At 37.4% G+C, this 16,019-nt stretch overlaps 3 protein-coding genes across 4 annotated transcripts; 1 reads left to right on the top strand and 2 right to left on the bottom strand.

The window, feature by feature from the left end:
• The first annotated feature begins 696 nt into the window (after positions 1 to 696).
• LOC143445473 (uncharacterized) lies at positions 697 to 1,836 on the top strand. The gene is made up of 2 exons (XM_076944593.1): positions 697 to 1,372; positions 1,489 to 1,836. Exons 1-2 carry the CDS (start codon positions 1,245 to 1,247, stop codon positions 1,664 to 1,666), a joined length of 306 nt encoding a protein of 101 aa, XP_076800708.1. The 5' UTR covers positions 697 to 1,244; the 3' UTR covers positions 1,667 to 1,836.
• On the bottom strand, positions 1,832 to 7,863 carry LOC143445471 (mitochondrial sodium/calcium exchanger protein-like). Its single transcript, XM_076944589.1, has 14 exons — positions 7,604 to 7,863; positions 7,226 to 7,381; positions 6,968 to 7,020; positions 6,834 to 6,891; positions 6,472 to 6,583; positions 6,043 to 6,210; positions 5,716 to 5,908; positions 5,259 to 5,386; positions 4,893 to 5,050; positions 4,518 to 4,650; positions 4,040 to 4,161; positions 3,619 to 3,853; positions 3,390 to 3,460; positions 1,832 to 3,194 (listed from the first exon to the last, which is right to left on the bottom strand). The coding sequence occupies exons 1-14, from the start codon at positions 7,754 to 7,756 to the stop codon at positions 3,012 to 3,014; spliced, it is 1,923 nt and encodes a 640-aa protein (XP_076800704.1). The 5' UTR covers positions 7,757 to 7,863; the 3' UTR covers positions 1,832 to 3,011.
• Positions 7,864 to 7,866: 3 nt separating this feature from the next.
• On the bottom strand, positions 7,867 to 15,034 carry LOC143445472 (mitochondrial sodium/calcium exchanger protein-like). Of its 2 annotated transcripts, none has more exons than XM_076944591.1 (14): positions 14,824 to 15,034; positions 13,578 to 13,733; positions 13,232 to 13,284; positions 12,592 to 12,649; positions 12,349 to 12,460; positions 11,886 to 12,053; positions 11,509 to 11,707; positions 10,949 to 11,076; positions 10,562 to 10,707; positions 10,320 to 10,452; positions 9,919 to 10,040; positions 9,561 to 9,795; positions 9,148 to 9,215; positions 7,867 to 9,005 (listed from the first exon to the last, which is right to left on the bottom strand). In XM_076944591.1, the coding sequence occupies exons 1-14, from the start codon at positions 14,953 to 14,955 to the stop codon at positions 8,826 to 8,828; spliced, it is 1,890 nt and encodes a 629-aa protein (XP_076800706.1). In that variant the 5' UTR covers positions 14,956 to 15,034; the 3' UTR covers positions 7,867 to 8,825. The 2 variants fall into 2 exon arrangements, with proteins under 2 accessions (XP_076800706.1, XP_076800707.1); XM_076944592.1 differs by lacking the exon at positions 14,824 to 15,034 and adding an exon at positions 14,006 to 14,794.
• Positions 15,035 to 16,019: the final 985 nt, after the last annotated feature.

Genomic DNA, 16,019 nt, shown 5'->3' with positions numbered 1-16,019 from the left:
AGAATTTCTGAGAAATTTCCTTGATAAAATAAACTTAATACTGACCGAGAAATACAAACAACATGATGACCGGATGAAAGATGACATGGATGGATTTGCGAAGCGCGATCCTTTAAAGACTGAAACGAGCCGCAGAATTGATGACGCAGTTGAATGTTAATTGAAAATTCGAAGGAATCAACCGGAATTCGGGTGTTTAAATGCCAGCAGCCATCAAAACGTGAGACAAAACAAATGTCGTCCAGCTTTATTTCCGGGTCCTTCTGGTGTGTTCATGCCGCAATTTCGAGAAACGAACAAACTCTGCAACATTAAACGAACCGTCTTTATTTGCAGCTTTCATGTCGTCAAAGTTGCCTGTGAGTGACCAAAACGTGAAACAGGCGGAAATAATATCGATAAAATAACATTTACAACGCCTTGTAATAATATGATTGTTTATTCATAGATTAATGGGGCTTATTATAGCGCCAGAATAAACAGTTCAATGAAAAAGTGTAAGTGGTGGCAAACAATGGGATTACTTGAAAACCGCACGTACAAAAGATAGCTCTGGTTACTTCGTAATGAATAAGGTACAGGAACTTGTACAAATCAAACAATAGAACGCGTCGCACTCTGAATACATTGTTGCTCTATATAAAACCCTAGACTCATCAGAACGTCTTGTGTCGCGACTTCACTTCAGCTTTTGAGGCCTTGATAGAAGACGTCGCGCTGTCACATTTATAAAAGGCAAGATCTATATAAGGCACATCTCTAAGGCAAGAAGTTTACGTTGAGAATAAATGACTACATCGTGAAGAAATTACTTGAATTAAACAACCGAGATTAGTCAGTTTAGTAAATTCCTAAAGAGCGATCAATGGTAGAACACAGCCGCATTAACAGCGGGGCGGGAAGTTGTTGCGAATCGATTTCCTTGTTGTGTAAATAAATTTGCCGGTGTAGCCAAAATAAACCCGACATGAAGTAAGAAACGTCACGGGCTTGAGAAGCAAAAACTTGCAGATTGTTCACGCTTTTGAGACGTTCATGAGAAGAGAAGCTACTTTGGCGAACTTTATCTCGATTTCTGATCGTGTTCGACTCAGTAAACACAGCAATCAATTTCTCGTTAACGCCATCACCAAACAATCCATCAAAGCGTCTTATATGGGAGTTGTTGTCATGTACAAGTTCAGTTGTAGGTTTTATCTTATTTTTAGGTGATAGGTAACTTCTGGAAAGTCATTTTGGACGTCATGGCTCCGGCCGAAAAATGGGGAACAATCACGCCGTGTAGATTTCCACTCGGCAAACAGAAAATGACCAATTTTGAGATACAACAATCCGTGGAAAAACTGACCATGCCAAGATCGAGAAAAATGGAGTTAGTTCAAAATGGAAACGTATCCACCTTTAATTCGTAGTTGTAGCATTTGATTCTGTTACACCATGAGTCAACTATGTTTTACCACTGCAACCACTAACGGCGTATTTGTACAGCATTTGGTGGGACGACGGATTTCGACACAAGAAGGGAAACAGGGAATCGGTGGATCGGATTGTGACGAAACTGACGACTGGAGCGTCTAGGAAAGTTCCAGACTCGCGGCGAATTGCCGAAGGACGTATTTTATCGATGGGTGTTGTCAACAGCTTTGCATGGAAAGGTTATAACTGAACGCATTAGATCTTGTCCAAGCCATCTCATACTACCACGCAACGAACCCTGGTGACCCTGAATGGCTCATCGTTGTTTAGTTAAGTTATTTCCTTAGAAAATTAACTATTCTGTTTTTTTTCGGCTGTCAATATTTGTGTGATCTGATAATAAAACACAACTGTGTGTAATTCCAGAATGTATTTTATGAACATGACAGAAATAATTAATCAAATGGTTAAAGTTTGCGCAATAAATCAAACGAAATAATTGATAACTAGCAAATAACAACAGCAACCGAAAACAATATCCGAACTGTACGAAAATTGAAAACATAGCACTGTATATTCTCCATATATGGCCTTAAGGTTTCCTTTAAATCAATTTGCACGCATAACACAGAACGGAGATTGCTTGCCAATATATTAAGCACGCAATATATTGCTCTAGTACTTTAAATGTACTTACGTTGGCAAACTATCTGGGACTTATTAAGAATAAATACAATGCTACCGAACACTGATGGAAAAAACGACAACTAAGAATAATTGCAAAAATATCTCAAGACCGCTTAATAATTTCAAAAAGATTGTGCAGCAAAAAAAATTGCAAAAGAAAACATTCACGGAAACCGCTACAGATGACAAAATTGTAACACGGCATTCAAACATTTTCATAATTGTAATAAAGCCAGGAATAAAGTTCAATGGTAATTAGGAAAAATGGAAGTATTAGAAACTCTATTTCAGCAAAATTGCACTCAAGCTGTTAAAATGAAGTCACAATAGTTATTTGCTGCGAAGGCAATTTACAATATCTGAGTAACACGGTAATCATATGAAGCTATTATGTTGTTTAGAAATATTATTATCAATCTGCATGTTAGGAAAGCATTTAGTCATGTTTAGATCACAAAGTAGCAATAGCATTGATCACAAAGCTAGAAAGCGTTCTTGAGGTTCTAAATCGGCAACTCACAAAAGGTAACACAGATTGCGGACATTGTATTGCACTAAGAAATGTGTGGCAAGTTGACCAAGCATTTTAATTAGCAAGAGATTGTCATTTTCTAAATGGAAATCAGGCACAGCAAGAAATTTTGGCATCTTAACTACACAGGTACGGTGTGAACTAACATTTAGGCGGTTGAAGATTGTAACATGAACTTGCACTGCAAGGTAAATTAGGTAAATTGGCCGCAAACGAACACTTAAAAATACAAATTAGGCACATAAACGGTCAAAAAGCAAACTGCATACTGGAGCAGATAAATAAGAATATCAAGTAGTCTGGACCTAGTGACCGCAGCAGTGTCAACAAGGTTGGTGCAAAGTTCGACCACAACTCCATCCCAATTCGGTTAGTTTTAACCGAAGACATTTACACCAGCCAGCACCGCAAAGATGACCCAGACCACGTAGAGGGCGACGAGGATCATCCCGAACTTGGGAGTCAGTTGAAAGCGGCGAAGCGGAACCACGACGAAAGTGAAACAGAGACTCAAGAAGACTCCGCCACAGAGCACAGCCTCCAAGGTACTGAAGCTCACCTGAGCAGCAATTGTAAGGTTTAAAGCAACATTGTGGACAGCGTGCAGTGAAATCCGGCCTTTTTGTTATCATATCGATAAAGTTTTGATTGATGCAGGTATACGTGAAGTTTAGACATTATGCTTCCCAAATGGCTGAACTTTTTAGACGGACCGTTGAGAAATGTTCATAATAAAGGCGCACGGACAACTTACCAGTATAGGATTGTCTCCACCATGTTTAATATTGGTGATAGTGCAGGGCAGTCCCACTCCGATCAAAAGATCTAACAGAAGCGGTTAAGAGCACAACTTACAGAGGTGAGTCCGATTTCATAATCACCACACACCCGATAAACTAAAGACCGTAACATTACAAATTCTGTCTTAGCAGGCAAAAGCATTGACAACTGATTCAACACACGACGTCATAATGAAAGGATACTAAAGAGAGGGCCGCCAAAGCAAGCAGACCAGCTCATGCGGGGAAACCCCTGTTTGGCGAGCGTGACGTCAGCAACAACGTCACCAATGGAATTCCCCCAAGCGAGGAAGGTGAGACCCATGACGACATTGCTCACGTTGAAAATGACGCCAAAGGTTTGCAAGAGGTTGACGATCTCGTTGGCGATGATGTAAGTCCATATGATGGCGATCACGAATCCAACATAGGCCAGAACCTAAACGACAACCGCCATTGAATTGTTGTTTAGTTAAAGAGCTGGGAATGAGTGGAATGTGCAGTTAAAAAGATGATTTTTTTAGCAGAGGTTGGGCTTTTTACACAACCAAGGGTAAAGTGAGAAAGTTCTCCAGTGTAGTTAAGTCAGTAACATAAAGACGTGATCATCACAGTGAGGATCTACCCAATGATAAACTGGAGGTTGCAGGTTGTTTGACGTGAACCACATCACCGTGGCAGCGATACATCCGATAGTCAAAAAAAGAGCCCAGAGAGGAAATATATCGCCAAGAGTTACGTCTCCGCCTGCAAAGTTAAAAGTACACGACATAATGGATGGAATGAAATTGCACAATGAAGGAAAAACAGATATCTGTGCACGCCTCATGAAATCTGCTTCCAAAATACAAGTTAAGTACAAATTAATCATGAAAGTAAAATTAACTTTCAAGCCAATAAGCCCAAAGAATTATTGTTAATCAAGCAAGTCAAACAATCTACTAACAAAATTTTATGTCATGATCTATGAAGATAAGAATGAAAATTTTAATGGGAAAATTATGCTGGAGATAAGAAGTAGACATCACTGACCCAGAAGCTACACAGGTAGGTACAATATGGCACAAAGCGTAACGTTACCTGTGCACTGGCAAAAACGTTACCTTTGGTGGCAAATACACAAAAAATTGGAGCAAGAATAAGATTGAGGCAATTTAATGGACGGTTCCAATTTCGACGAGCTCCATTTACTTTTACAACAGGGATCGTGGCTTTACATAAAAAATTCCAAGGAACCTAAACAAAAATAACCTTAGATTTTCAAGTCGTACAAGTGGTGACCCCAACTTAGATCCTCTAGTGTACAAAGAAGACATTTTAAACCCAAATAGCAAATAAACACAAGGGCTTGAAAGCAAAAAACGACATTAACTGTAACTCTAAATCTGAAATTAAAAAACATTACCACCGAGCCTGCATTTATTGAAGTAACTTGCATTATAGAATAAGATGATGCACAAGACCTTTAGCAATTGTACCTGCAATAAGATAATTATTTTGAAAACGTGTCTCGCTTCCCTCCAGTCTTTAGCATCAAGTGGATTGAGACCGGTGGCCAACATAAAGAAAACGGAACGACCATTGAAATCAATTTCGTGCTCGTCATCATCGTCGCTGAATTCTCCTGAAGTGACATCTGGAAAGACAAGCAAATTTTTTATCACGATATTGTCAAGCCGAGATTATAAAAATAATGAACAGAAGTAGAGCATGAAGAGTAAAACTTATTAAAGCTTCAGGTTATCCACTGCAGCATGTGTTTAGTGGGGGTGAGAAAAATAAACATACTGAGAAGATATTTTACGAACAGTAGTGAAGATAAAGTTCCTGGAACTAATCCTTACTTTTTTCCGCTTCTTCTGCTCCGTCTTGATTATTATGATGTTTATGTGTTGATGTGGCCCAACTGCTTGTCCTGATTCGGACATCCACCCACTCCCTTTCTGAATCGGCGTTGTTGTTATTCGTGTTCCTGGAAGTAGGAATTTGTGAAATTGTCATGAATGCACAATACAAGTCGCATGAAATATTCACTCACAATTAATAAATCCATCTATAAAATCTAATTTGTCTTAGGACGAAAATTTTCAATTCAAAAATACATTATAAATTTGCAGTTAATAACTCCCTAGCATTTGTGGAAAACCGGCAATCGCACTTGAACTGAACTGCAGGCTGCTGCCATTAATATCAGACTAAAGCTACTGTTAGTACACGTCTAACATTCAGCTTATAAAGAATTATACCAGTAACGTTATGCATAGCTGAGTAATTATTCTAAATGGCAAGTCAAAATCCGACCTGATTGAAGTATTGATGGGTGGAGGAGACAGTAAACGAGATCGTTCATCGTATGAAGTTGCCTTATTGACAGAATCAACATTTTCTTCGTTCTGCATTTCCTTTGAGATAAAGTTACGAGCTCGCTGCCTCTGGTGGATGTATCGTCCCACAATCACCACTCCAACATAGAAAACATAAAGGCAAAGAAATCCTGTGAATGCAAACAGTTTTTATACACACAAACCATTTTTATATAAAACTTTGCACAACAGTATGAAAAGTTTGCGTCTTTGAAAAAGCAATAAATTTCGCAATTAATCCTCTTTAGATGAACTTTGAACCGACCTATGGAGTTCAACAGTGTAATGCTTCCTTGATATAATAGACAGAAGATCCAAAACGCTGTGGCGATGAAAAAAATCATGTCCCGCATGAATGGTCGTTTGGCAACCTCAAAGGATTGTGTGGTTGCAACCAAGCCTGCCACCACCGTGGTCACCATCATGGCAGCCCCTACAATGCAGCAACCATGTATTGGTCCAACTTAATCGAATGGTAATTAGTAGTCGTGAGATTATATTTCATAGAAGCGCTAACTATGCAAAAAACAAACTGTGCATCATCTATGAATATTAAAATAAAGTTATTCATAGACTCATGTCTCTCAATGAAAGTTGAGCACCTTATTTGTGTACCGGCATGAACCATCAGACAGATCGAAACATTCCACAAAGCAACCACCACAATAAGTTAAAATTAACCAGCCTGACTCACCAAGCAAAGCACCTATGGCAACACCAGCAGCGGTTGGATTGGAATTTGTAAAAGCTGCAATGGCACTGAAGATATCCGGTGAACCGTTTCCAAATGCTACGATGGTGAGACCGTGAGCAGTAATTAAGGAGAAAAACTTTAAACAATGACTGGTTAATGAAATGGTCAATTTCAAGACTTTACGCGATTGAATGCTGGATTATAACAGGTAAGAAAGATTGCGAGCTATTTGTGTAAACAACAAATTAGTGATTTGATCATAAAAAAAGTTAATAATAATAAATGAGCAGGCAGATAAGAAAGGTATCATCAATTTTTCAATACTATCAGTTAAATAGCAATAACTAGTTTAAAAAGGATATTGCAATGTTGTGGCTGAGTCTCAAATTGGCAGCAATGAACTCCAGCGCGGGACAGAAGCTGTAAGAAATAAGTCAGCAAGTTGGGGACAATAACGCGAGCAATTATAGAGATGATTATTAACGGAAATACTTACTATCCTTCTGCGGTTGTCCCAAGACCAACAAAAAGCAAAATCAACCAAACAGCCTAAAAGTTAATCAGTATATGATTGTGATATAAAACCTTGACTTGAAAAACAACAGCGAGAAAAAATCTATATTTCAAATACCCAATTTTGGATAATAAAATCCTCTATGAAATGCCACATAAAAAAATTAATTGACTAAAATGCTCATAAGAAACATAACAACCAGTTGGTTAGCGTCCAATTTCAGAAATTTAATTTACTTACATAACCAGTTGCAATTAGTGGCAAATTCTTGGGTTTGGTTTCACAAAACGCCACTTTGATGTAGTTGATGAAACCTTCGTCCATCGCGCAGTTGTCAGTCGTGTTCACAAATTGACACCACAGCGACGAATTATGAAGGGAATGATAATCTCGACACTGTACAAAAAGAAAATGAGTATTTGGCACATACACTTCCAACTCGTATAAAGTTTGTGGTTGGCTTAGAAAGGTATAATACACGTAACTTTAGAAAGAAAAACACTTGAGTAAAAGGCTTCCTTACTTTTATACTTACACTTAGTATCCAGTAATCTTAAAGAAATTAAATATTCGCAGATCGACTGCAAAATCAAAGAGGACACAATATTGCACAATCACCTCCACATCTTTCTTTGCGCTGTCTCCTTCCACAGATAACCTCAACCTGTCCTCTTCAAAGGTAAGATTGACATCTTGAGCGTGTCGAGATTGTGTGGTTTGAGTGAGGAACAACAAAATGCACAGGAGCTGGACTGAATGGTTGATCATCATTTGACAGGAAGCTCGTTCAAGTACGAGACATGGTATCTATAAGCAGTGTTGGCCACAACCTAAGTATATCAACTAAATGCGACAGGTCACGAATAAAGTGCCGCCTAAAATCTGAAACACAACAGTACAGAAATGACCGGTATTAGAAAGTTTAAAAATTATTTCTGATTTAATATTATTAAAAGCAGAGTCAAAGGCAAGTTTAAGACAATTGTCGCACATTTCAAAAGTAAAAAAAGCAGACTTGAAGACTAGGTAGAAAATGCATGATTCTGAAAAACGAAAACGTCAGCTATAAATCAATATTTGACGCAGAACAGAGTATTGAGGAGATCAATTTAAAACACAAAGATATAAAAACAGAAGACACAATATTATCATTCACTGAAAAAAGTGGAAAAAAAGCTGTAAATTTGATTAGATATTGGCACACCATGTTATATGGACAAGACAGAATAAAATCTGTCTTAATTTCATAAGTTAACTCAGAATTTTACCCCTACAGGTAGCACTTGGTACTCAGCAAATGATTTACCTGAAAAGGTAACAAGCAAATCACAAAAACATTAAACTTAATAACACATTGCACTTATATTGCTAGCACTACCATCATGTGACAAATAAGTTGATTGAACATGGTCTACAACTGAAGGGATTGTTGACTTGCAAGTAACTGCGACATAAAATGCATTTATATTCACAATATCACTGCAAATATAAAGATAAGTTGACAAATTATTCTGAAGAAACTTCTAAGGAAAATACAACCATTGCACAAAATTTTCTGTGTATAACAACATATCTACATAAGTTAACAACTGCAATCAATCATAACCACAAAATGATTTCAATAAAAACGACACACAGTTAATATGTTAATTAGTCTTTGGCATTAAAAAGGTTGGCAAGCTTTCAAAGTTTTCGATATTTTGCTCATTAAATATATCGATTAAAATGCGAACAAAAAAGTCAGGCACCAAATATATGAACACAATTTGAGCAGCACCTCACCCAAGAACCATATTTTTCAGGACGACCTGAGCTGCCCCGGACAAGATGATTCTCGCAGCTAAAACATATTTACACCGGCGAGTACGGCAACAATAAGCCAGAGCAGGTAAAGGACGATGAGGACGTAACCAAACTTCGGGCAAAGACGGAACCCAAGAAGAGGGATTGTGATGAAAGTGAAACACAAGCTCATGAAGAGACCGCCAAAGCCGACCGCCTCCACAACATTGTAGTCAACCTGTTGATTCAGTTAGAAACGTACATTTTGAAATGCAGTTATTTTAAGAAACACTTAAAAATCGCAACTGTCTACCAACAGTAGTTCTGTTTTGTTATGTGCTAGGCTAAATTTCACACATCTCATTCCGTATGAAACTCACCAGAATGGGGGCACCGTTGTTCTTCAAGATTGTTATTGTACACGGGAAGCCAACGCCAATCAACAAATCTAGGAGTCAAAGTTAAGTGGGACAATATACATGCTACAATGACGTCCTATGTCAGTGCATTTCAACCACTGGTGGATTGCCGAACGTAAAATTTTAAGTCACGTTGTAGCAGTTAAAAATTCTTTTATACAGTCATTAAAATTGTTAAAAAGAAATTATTTACGTGATGACAAGAGTTGAGTCACTAAACTTTGTTATGTTTAAAATTTGGGTCGTGGCTGTAAAAAAGTTGAGAAGCCCAATTTCCGTGTCAACATTTATCCCTGTTTTTATGTTTACATAAGTATTTTTAACAACATAAACACACACCATCTACTTCTAAGTAGTTGAATTATAAAGGATACTGAATAGAGGACCCCCGAAGCTGGCAGACCAGCTAATGCGAGGGTAGCCCCGCCTAGCAAGTGTGACATCAGCAACTATATCAGGAATGGAATTTCCCCAAGTTAAGAACGTAAGGCCCATGATAACATTGCTTAGGTTGAAAAAGAATCCAAAGGTTTGAACGAGGTTGACAATCTCGTTGGCGATTGTATAAGTCACAATTATTGCAACAATGAAGCCAACATAGGAAAAAACCTGTATAAGAAAATGAGCACGTTTCTAAAACACTGCCAAATGTACAAATTTAAGCAGACCAAATCTCACCGCAGCTAAGGCAAGGAGGCGATAATAAAAACTAAGCACACAAACAAAACTGACCCATTGGTATACCGGAGGCTTGAAATTGTCCGATGTGAAGAAAATCAACACGGCCAGCACAAACCCAATGATAAGCAACAAAGCCCAGAGTGGAAATGTAGTGCCGAGTGTTACATGGCCACCTGAGTATGAATGTTGTATTTAATTAGTTGGCATAAGGATGCTTGCAAGTAAATAGTCGTCAAAGTTGATGAGATGCAAGTACACACTGCTAATCAAGACACCCATTTTAAAGGATGAATTCAACATACTGTACTACCTTACACAGGATTATATTATTGAGGTCTTGGGTATTAACGGCAATCTACACTGCCGTAGCACTGTCGGTATTCGGTACGCTGTCACACATTTAACATTATAAATACCAACAAAAAGGAAAAAAAATTTTAAACAAAATTTACCTTTAGTTGCAAAGACACAGAAAGGCGGCGCCAACAGCAAGCTGAGCGAGGTCAAAGGTCGATTCCAACCCCTTTGTGGTTTGTTGAGTTGTACGATGGGAATGAGAGCTTTGCATACGACCTTCCACGGGGCCTGATGTGACAATAAGAGCAAAATTTCCACAGTAGTTGTTTTCAAGAAAGTAAACAACCAGTTTTATTATGACTTCAACAATGCTTGCATGTAGCCTTAGTTCATATACCTGTAATATCATCAACAGTTTAAATATAAAACGTGAACTTTTCCATTTCTTGTTGTCAATTGGATTCAATCCACAAGCCAAGATATAAAGGAATGAATGTTCCGTTAAATCGGTATCACTGGAGCTATTTAAGCCACTGATGATATCTGTAACAGAAAAAGTGTTGCAACTACAACTAGTAAGACTGTATATACATATGAAAAGTTAAATATAGCGCAAAAAAGAGTCACTGTTCATAATATATTCATTACGTTTGCTGGCATTCACCCAGGAAAACAATTTATAGAAATGTTACCGTTGGGGCAAAAATATTAAAATATTCTATAAGATCTATGATTAAACTTATCAGCCAGAGATTGCAAAATCCCTTTAAAAGCGGAAGATTACTTTCAACTCCTTCAAGAGCTTGATCTGATGCAACATCCGAGTTTCTCTTCTCCTCATCCAACCTCCTGGGTTGCACTCGACCTTCCGTCCAATCACCATCCAGATCTGCGTTGTTGTTGTTCGTGTTGCTGCGACATAATGCAAGGAGCGTTGGACTAGAACATTTAAATATTGCAAATGGATGGATAAAAAGTAAACAAGTACAATATTGAAATATGGTGAATGCATCTGCAAATGATGAGTTTCTTTGAGCAAATTTGTTTTACACATGCTTTAAATCTGAAGCGTGTGCAGTCAGGGTTTTTTTTAAGGTTTGGTTTGGGTGACCGCTAAGTAGTTTTAAGAGACCGCAAGTGTTTCATTTAAATACCAAAAAATAGCCTGTAGTTGCAAGTCCAAATTTTGGGAAACCGCTGGAGAAATTTGGGGGACCGTTTCGGTTCCCCAAAACACCTTAAAAAAAACACTGTGTGCAGTTACCCACCATACCAGCACCATTCTATATTTCACAGTATGCAGTGATCAAAGATAATTGTGGTAATGATACAAACTCGATGCACCTGGGAGGGACAGTTTCAACTGATGGTGGAGGAATCAATGGAGTTCTCTCAGTCACCTTGTTTGTCGAGCTGACCGATATTGCTCCTCCATCTTCATTTATTATCTTCTCCAGGATTTGGAGCCTCGCTCTTTGTCTTTGATTGATGCATCGTCCGATTGCCACGACAGCGATGTAGACAACATAGAGACAAAGAAATCCTGTATACACATGTTCTATTATGTGTCATGGTTCTTTTGCCAAATCTCAAACTGTACCAGTCGTGCAATTTTAGCACACAGAACATACACAATGTATGATACATTAGACACTAACTAACAAGTAAACCATCCTGCAGAATTATGGACCAATAAGAAGACATTATGTTACAATACAAACCAACAGAAGTTGTCAAGTTGATTTCTCCATGATAGATCTGATAGAACAACCAGAAAGCAACCGCCAAAAAGAAAGTCATATCACGAAGGAATGGTCTCTTTGCAATGTCAAATGGTTTTGTGGTTGCCACTAAACCAGCAACAACCATTGTAACCAGCATGGCCGCACCTACAGTAAAAACATCAAAGTATTTTCACTAAAATCTGCAAATGACAACAACTTATCTGAACAATTGTTAAGAACGCTGGATTAAAATGAATAAAAACTTACTGATGAAAGCTGAAGTCTTTGTAATTTATATGTTTAGGAAAACGTTTATTAAAATATTATTTTTGCTTCACTTTATTTGATATACGGATGCATAGGCACACATTGTTGCATTTCTGAAGCTAAATTTTACTTAACAATGCATTTTTTCATTCACATATTATCAGTTTTAGGCACGATCTTGTATCTCACTCACCAAGCAAAGCACCAATTGCTACACCAGCTGTACTCGGGTTGGAATTTGTAAACGCTGCAATAGCACTGAAGATATCCGGTGCACCATTGCCTAGTGCCACGATAGTCAGTCCGTGAATTAGGTGGATTAAGGTCAGAACCAGTGAGTCATATTACATGTATTGTGATGTCAAAAGGGCCGCTATTAAATAATGCTCAGGCTTATTGCAGCCACTAGCTATAATAAAGTATTGCAAAAGGATATTGCAATATGTGGATGCATCTTCAAATTGTGAGCAATGAATTCCACAGCAGGACAGAAGCTAAAAAACAAATTTTTGTCTTCTAAGATAATGATTGAAAACTCAAAAATAAAACAGGAATGAAATAAAAATGGACTTAACTCATTAATCATTTAAAAATTAATTGAATGAACTCTGATTTAATGAGCAATTTGGTAATGATTGCCTACAGGTAGAAAATGTAATACAGAGATTCACTTTATAAAGAAAGCTTGTTTTTGTTGACGAATATGAAACTAACTCTTTAAACAGTCAATCGGTCCATATGACTCATGTGTGCAAGCTTAGCCATTTGAAACGCTGATAACAATCTAACTTCACAACAACTATGATTTAGACTGTACAATGCTGATGGTACAATCTTTTTGCAGCGTAATAATAAAATATTACACAACATAGAGCATGAAGTTGTAATTTGATGCCATAAAAGTGCTGAAAGGAATTGGACAATCTATCAAATGCTTTTTTCCAAAGATACTAAAGACTTCCCGCATTATACACCATCTCCTGCAGTCTGAGTTAATGATTGATTGAAATTTATTAACTGCAAACATAAGTCATATGATGCAGTCCAGCACAGTCTGCAGCAAATATGCAACTCACAATCCACCAGCAGTTGTTCCAAGTCCAACAAACAAAAACAACAACCAGAGTCCCTGCAAAACAGATCAATGATGAAGTACATGAAGTTACACGAACGATGTGTGTCCATAGACCACACAAATATCCCACCAAACATTATAATCAATTGCATTGTTAAAGTGAATATTTGTTTACATGGTGAAAATATTTGAACATTACTGGTGATTAAATTCAATTTAATTCAAATTTAATTCACCAAAATTTCTGTAATACCCGCTGAAAACCTTTCTTGTGCCAAAGGCACAAAAACTACTTTGATTCGTTTAACCACTAATTGACGTTCTTCTATTCAACTGTGTCGACTTACATATCCAATTTCAATAAGTGGCACGTATTTTGGAGGATTATCACAAAATGCCACTTTGATGTAGTTGATGAAGCCTTCGTCCATGGCACAATCTTCAGTTGTCGTGACAAATTCGCACCACAGTGAGGAATTATGGAGAGAATGATAATCACGACACTAAAAGCAACAGCATCAGATATAAAAATTAACCAGTGTCGGAACTGCAGATTCAACGCCACAAGTATTATAAGTTTATAACCCATCAACACATGCACTTGGTTTTTTAAATGGCGAGTTGGCCATACACAGAGGAAATTCGTTAGTCCAAATTTGCATAGCCCAAACTTGCATAGCCCAAATTTGCATAAACTGTACAGTATATATAGGCAACAATATCATTTATCACCGGGGATGAACAAGTCAAATTTCACCACTTTGTTATAACTCACAGTTATTTTTATGGTTCTATGGGTATTTTAAATTTTCCATTAACAAGCTTTCAATGGGTGGGTCGGCAGCAACTGCAGTACATTGCTCATCTTCGTCAGTTTTCATAGCAACCTACATTGCGGCCCAGTGAAAAAGTGCTAATTTTTTATGTCGCGGCAAAGAAAAGAAAATTTAGGTATTATCTAATGTGGCTCGGATGTGAAGGAAGTTTGGGCACCCCTGGCCTATGCTGTAAATTGCATGTCCACAATATCTGCATGTAAGCCATATCACTAAAGACATGTATCCTATAAACCAAAAACACACTTGAAAGGAAAGTTTGTATAATTCACCATGAATCTCTAGCGTGGAAGCTTCCTGAAAATTGTACACCACTGGAATAAATTACACCATATGATTACTCTGCGTTCTTGAAAACATATTGTTTAGACCAAGTTTTATGCAAAGACAAGGTCTGTGTATAAACCCTAAAATCATTTTTATTGTGTTTGTGTTTGAGCAAGCTTCCTCTTCCCTTAAATTAATGAAAAATGGCCCAACAAATTACCACAACGAAAAATTGGCTTGGCGTATATGAATGACACAGATAACATATATTTCAAAAATATAAATTTCTCATATGTCAACAGAAGAGCAAGCACAAGTCTATAAACAAAGTACAGTAACAGGATATAGATAAGCTATCCACTGTTAACCGTTTCAGACCAAGTCTGAAAGAGTTAAACCTTAAATGGAAACAAGAATGGCTTTTTGACTTGTAGCATAAGGTGCAATGCAAAATAACAAAATTATAAGTAAACATCATCACTTCACTCACTTCGGCATTTCCAGCATCAACAGCTTCTGACACAGTTTGTGAAATATTTTGTCTAGCTTCATCAGATTTTAACGCACTTAGCAGTGTTGAGTGAATGGTGATAATAAACAAAATATAAAGCAAGAATGCCATAATGGTCCCTATGCTACAAGCAAATATTATTGTTGATAACTTTCTATACAAAATGTGACAAATATGTCCTGTCTATGATAAAATAAAGCATAAGTTAGACGTAGACTAACCAAGAATAAAAAATGTGGTAACTACCATGAACATTTACGAACCTATATTAGAACAAACAACTTTACGTATTGGCTAAGTCCAACAATCTTTATAGCGCCTTAACCCTTAACTAAAACTTCAGCTGTTAGCATGAGTAGGGTTTTAGTACCTACCGTTTTTAGTGAAAACCTAGTAGCCTAGGGTTTAATATACAAGTGCACAGCCACATGACGCCTTTCTATACTAGATCACAGCTACTCAAAAAGTGACATCATCCGGTTGTTCACTTGTATACTACATCCACAATTTGCAACGATATGGAATTTGGAATTAATGGAATTTACAACCGTAACAACCATTAGTCTTGACGTAAAAAAACGATGAAATTCTGCAATAAATTCAGCCTTTTTGAACAAAGACGTTCACTGACAATTAAAGTCACATTTTTCGATATTTGAAGCATATAAGCTGATAACTTTGATAAGCATGCAAGTAACATTTAGCTGGGTTCTGCACAACCTTTGACCTTTTAAACCTTGCTGTCATGCAGCCTGTTCCTAAATTATAAACAGAAAGCCTGGCATGCGATCAAAATATGATATACGCAGATAATACAGGCATTTCACAAATACTGAACCGTTCTGATGTTACGTTTCGTTTGACCAGCAGGCACAATGCCCGTCATGTCAGGTTTGCAGCACAACAAACAAGCTTTTAGCTTCGCCTACGGGTATTACCCTGTGTCAATGTGACGTCAATTTGTTTGCTGTAGTGAAATAGTACACTGAAAATGTACGACTAACATTGCACCAGAAAACGTTGTTTACAAAAAGTCACTTTTTACCATTAAATCTCAATTTTTTTCAATTAAAAGTTGATTCAACTTAACTCGGTTTTCATCATCGGACTGAGGAAAGATAGTTTTTGTACGACTTAAACTTGTCGGTGATATCTCACCGCTCGAGCCCTACTTA

The sequence above is a fragment of the Clavelina lepadiformis genome, chromosome 2 (assembly GCF_947623445.1).
Source record: "Clavelina lepadiformis chromosome 2, kaClaLepa1.1, whole genome shotgun sequence".
Lineage (NCBI taxonomy): Eukaryota > Metazoa > Chordata > Ascidiacea > Aplousobranchia > Clavelinidae > Clavelina > Clavelina lepadiformis.
The sequence above is the reverse complement of the archived record's forward strand: the minus strand, read 5'-3'. Positions and strand labels throughout refer to the sequence as shown.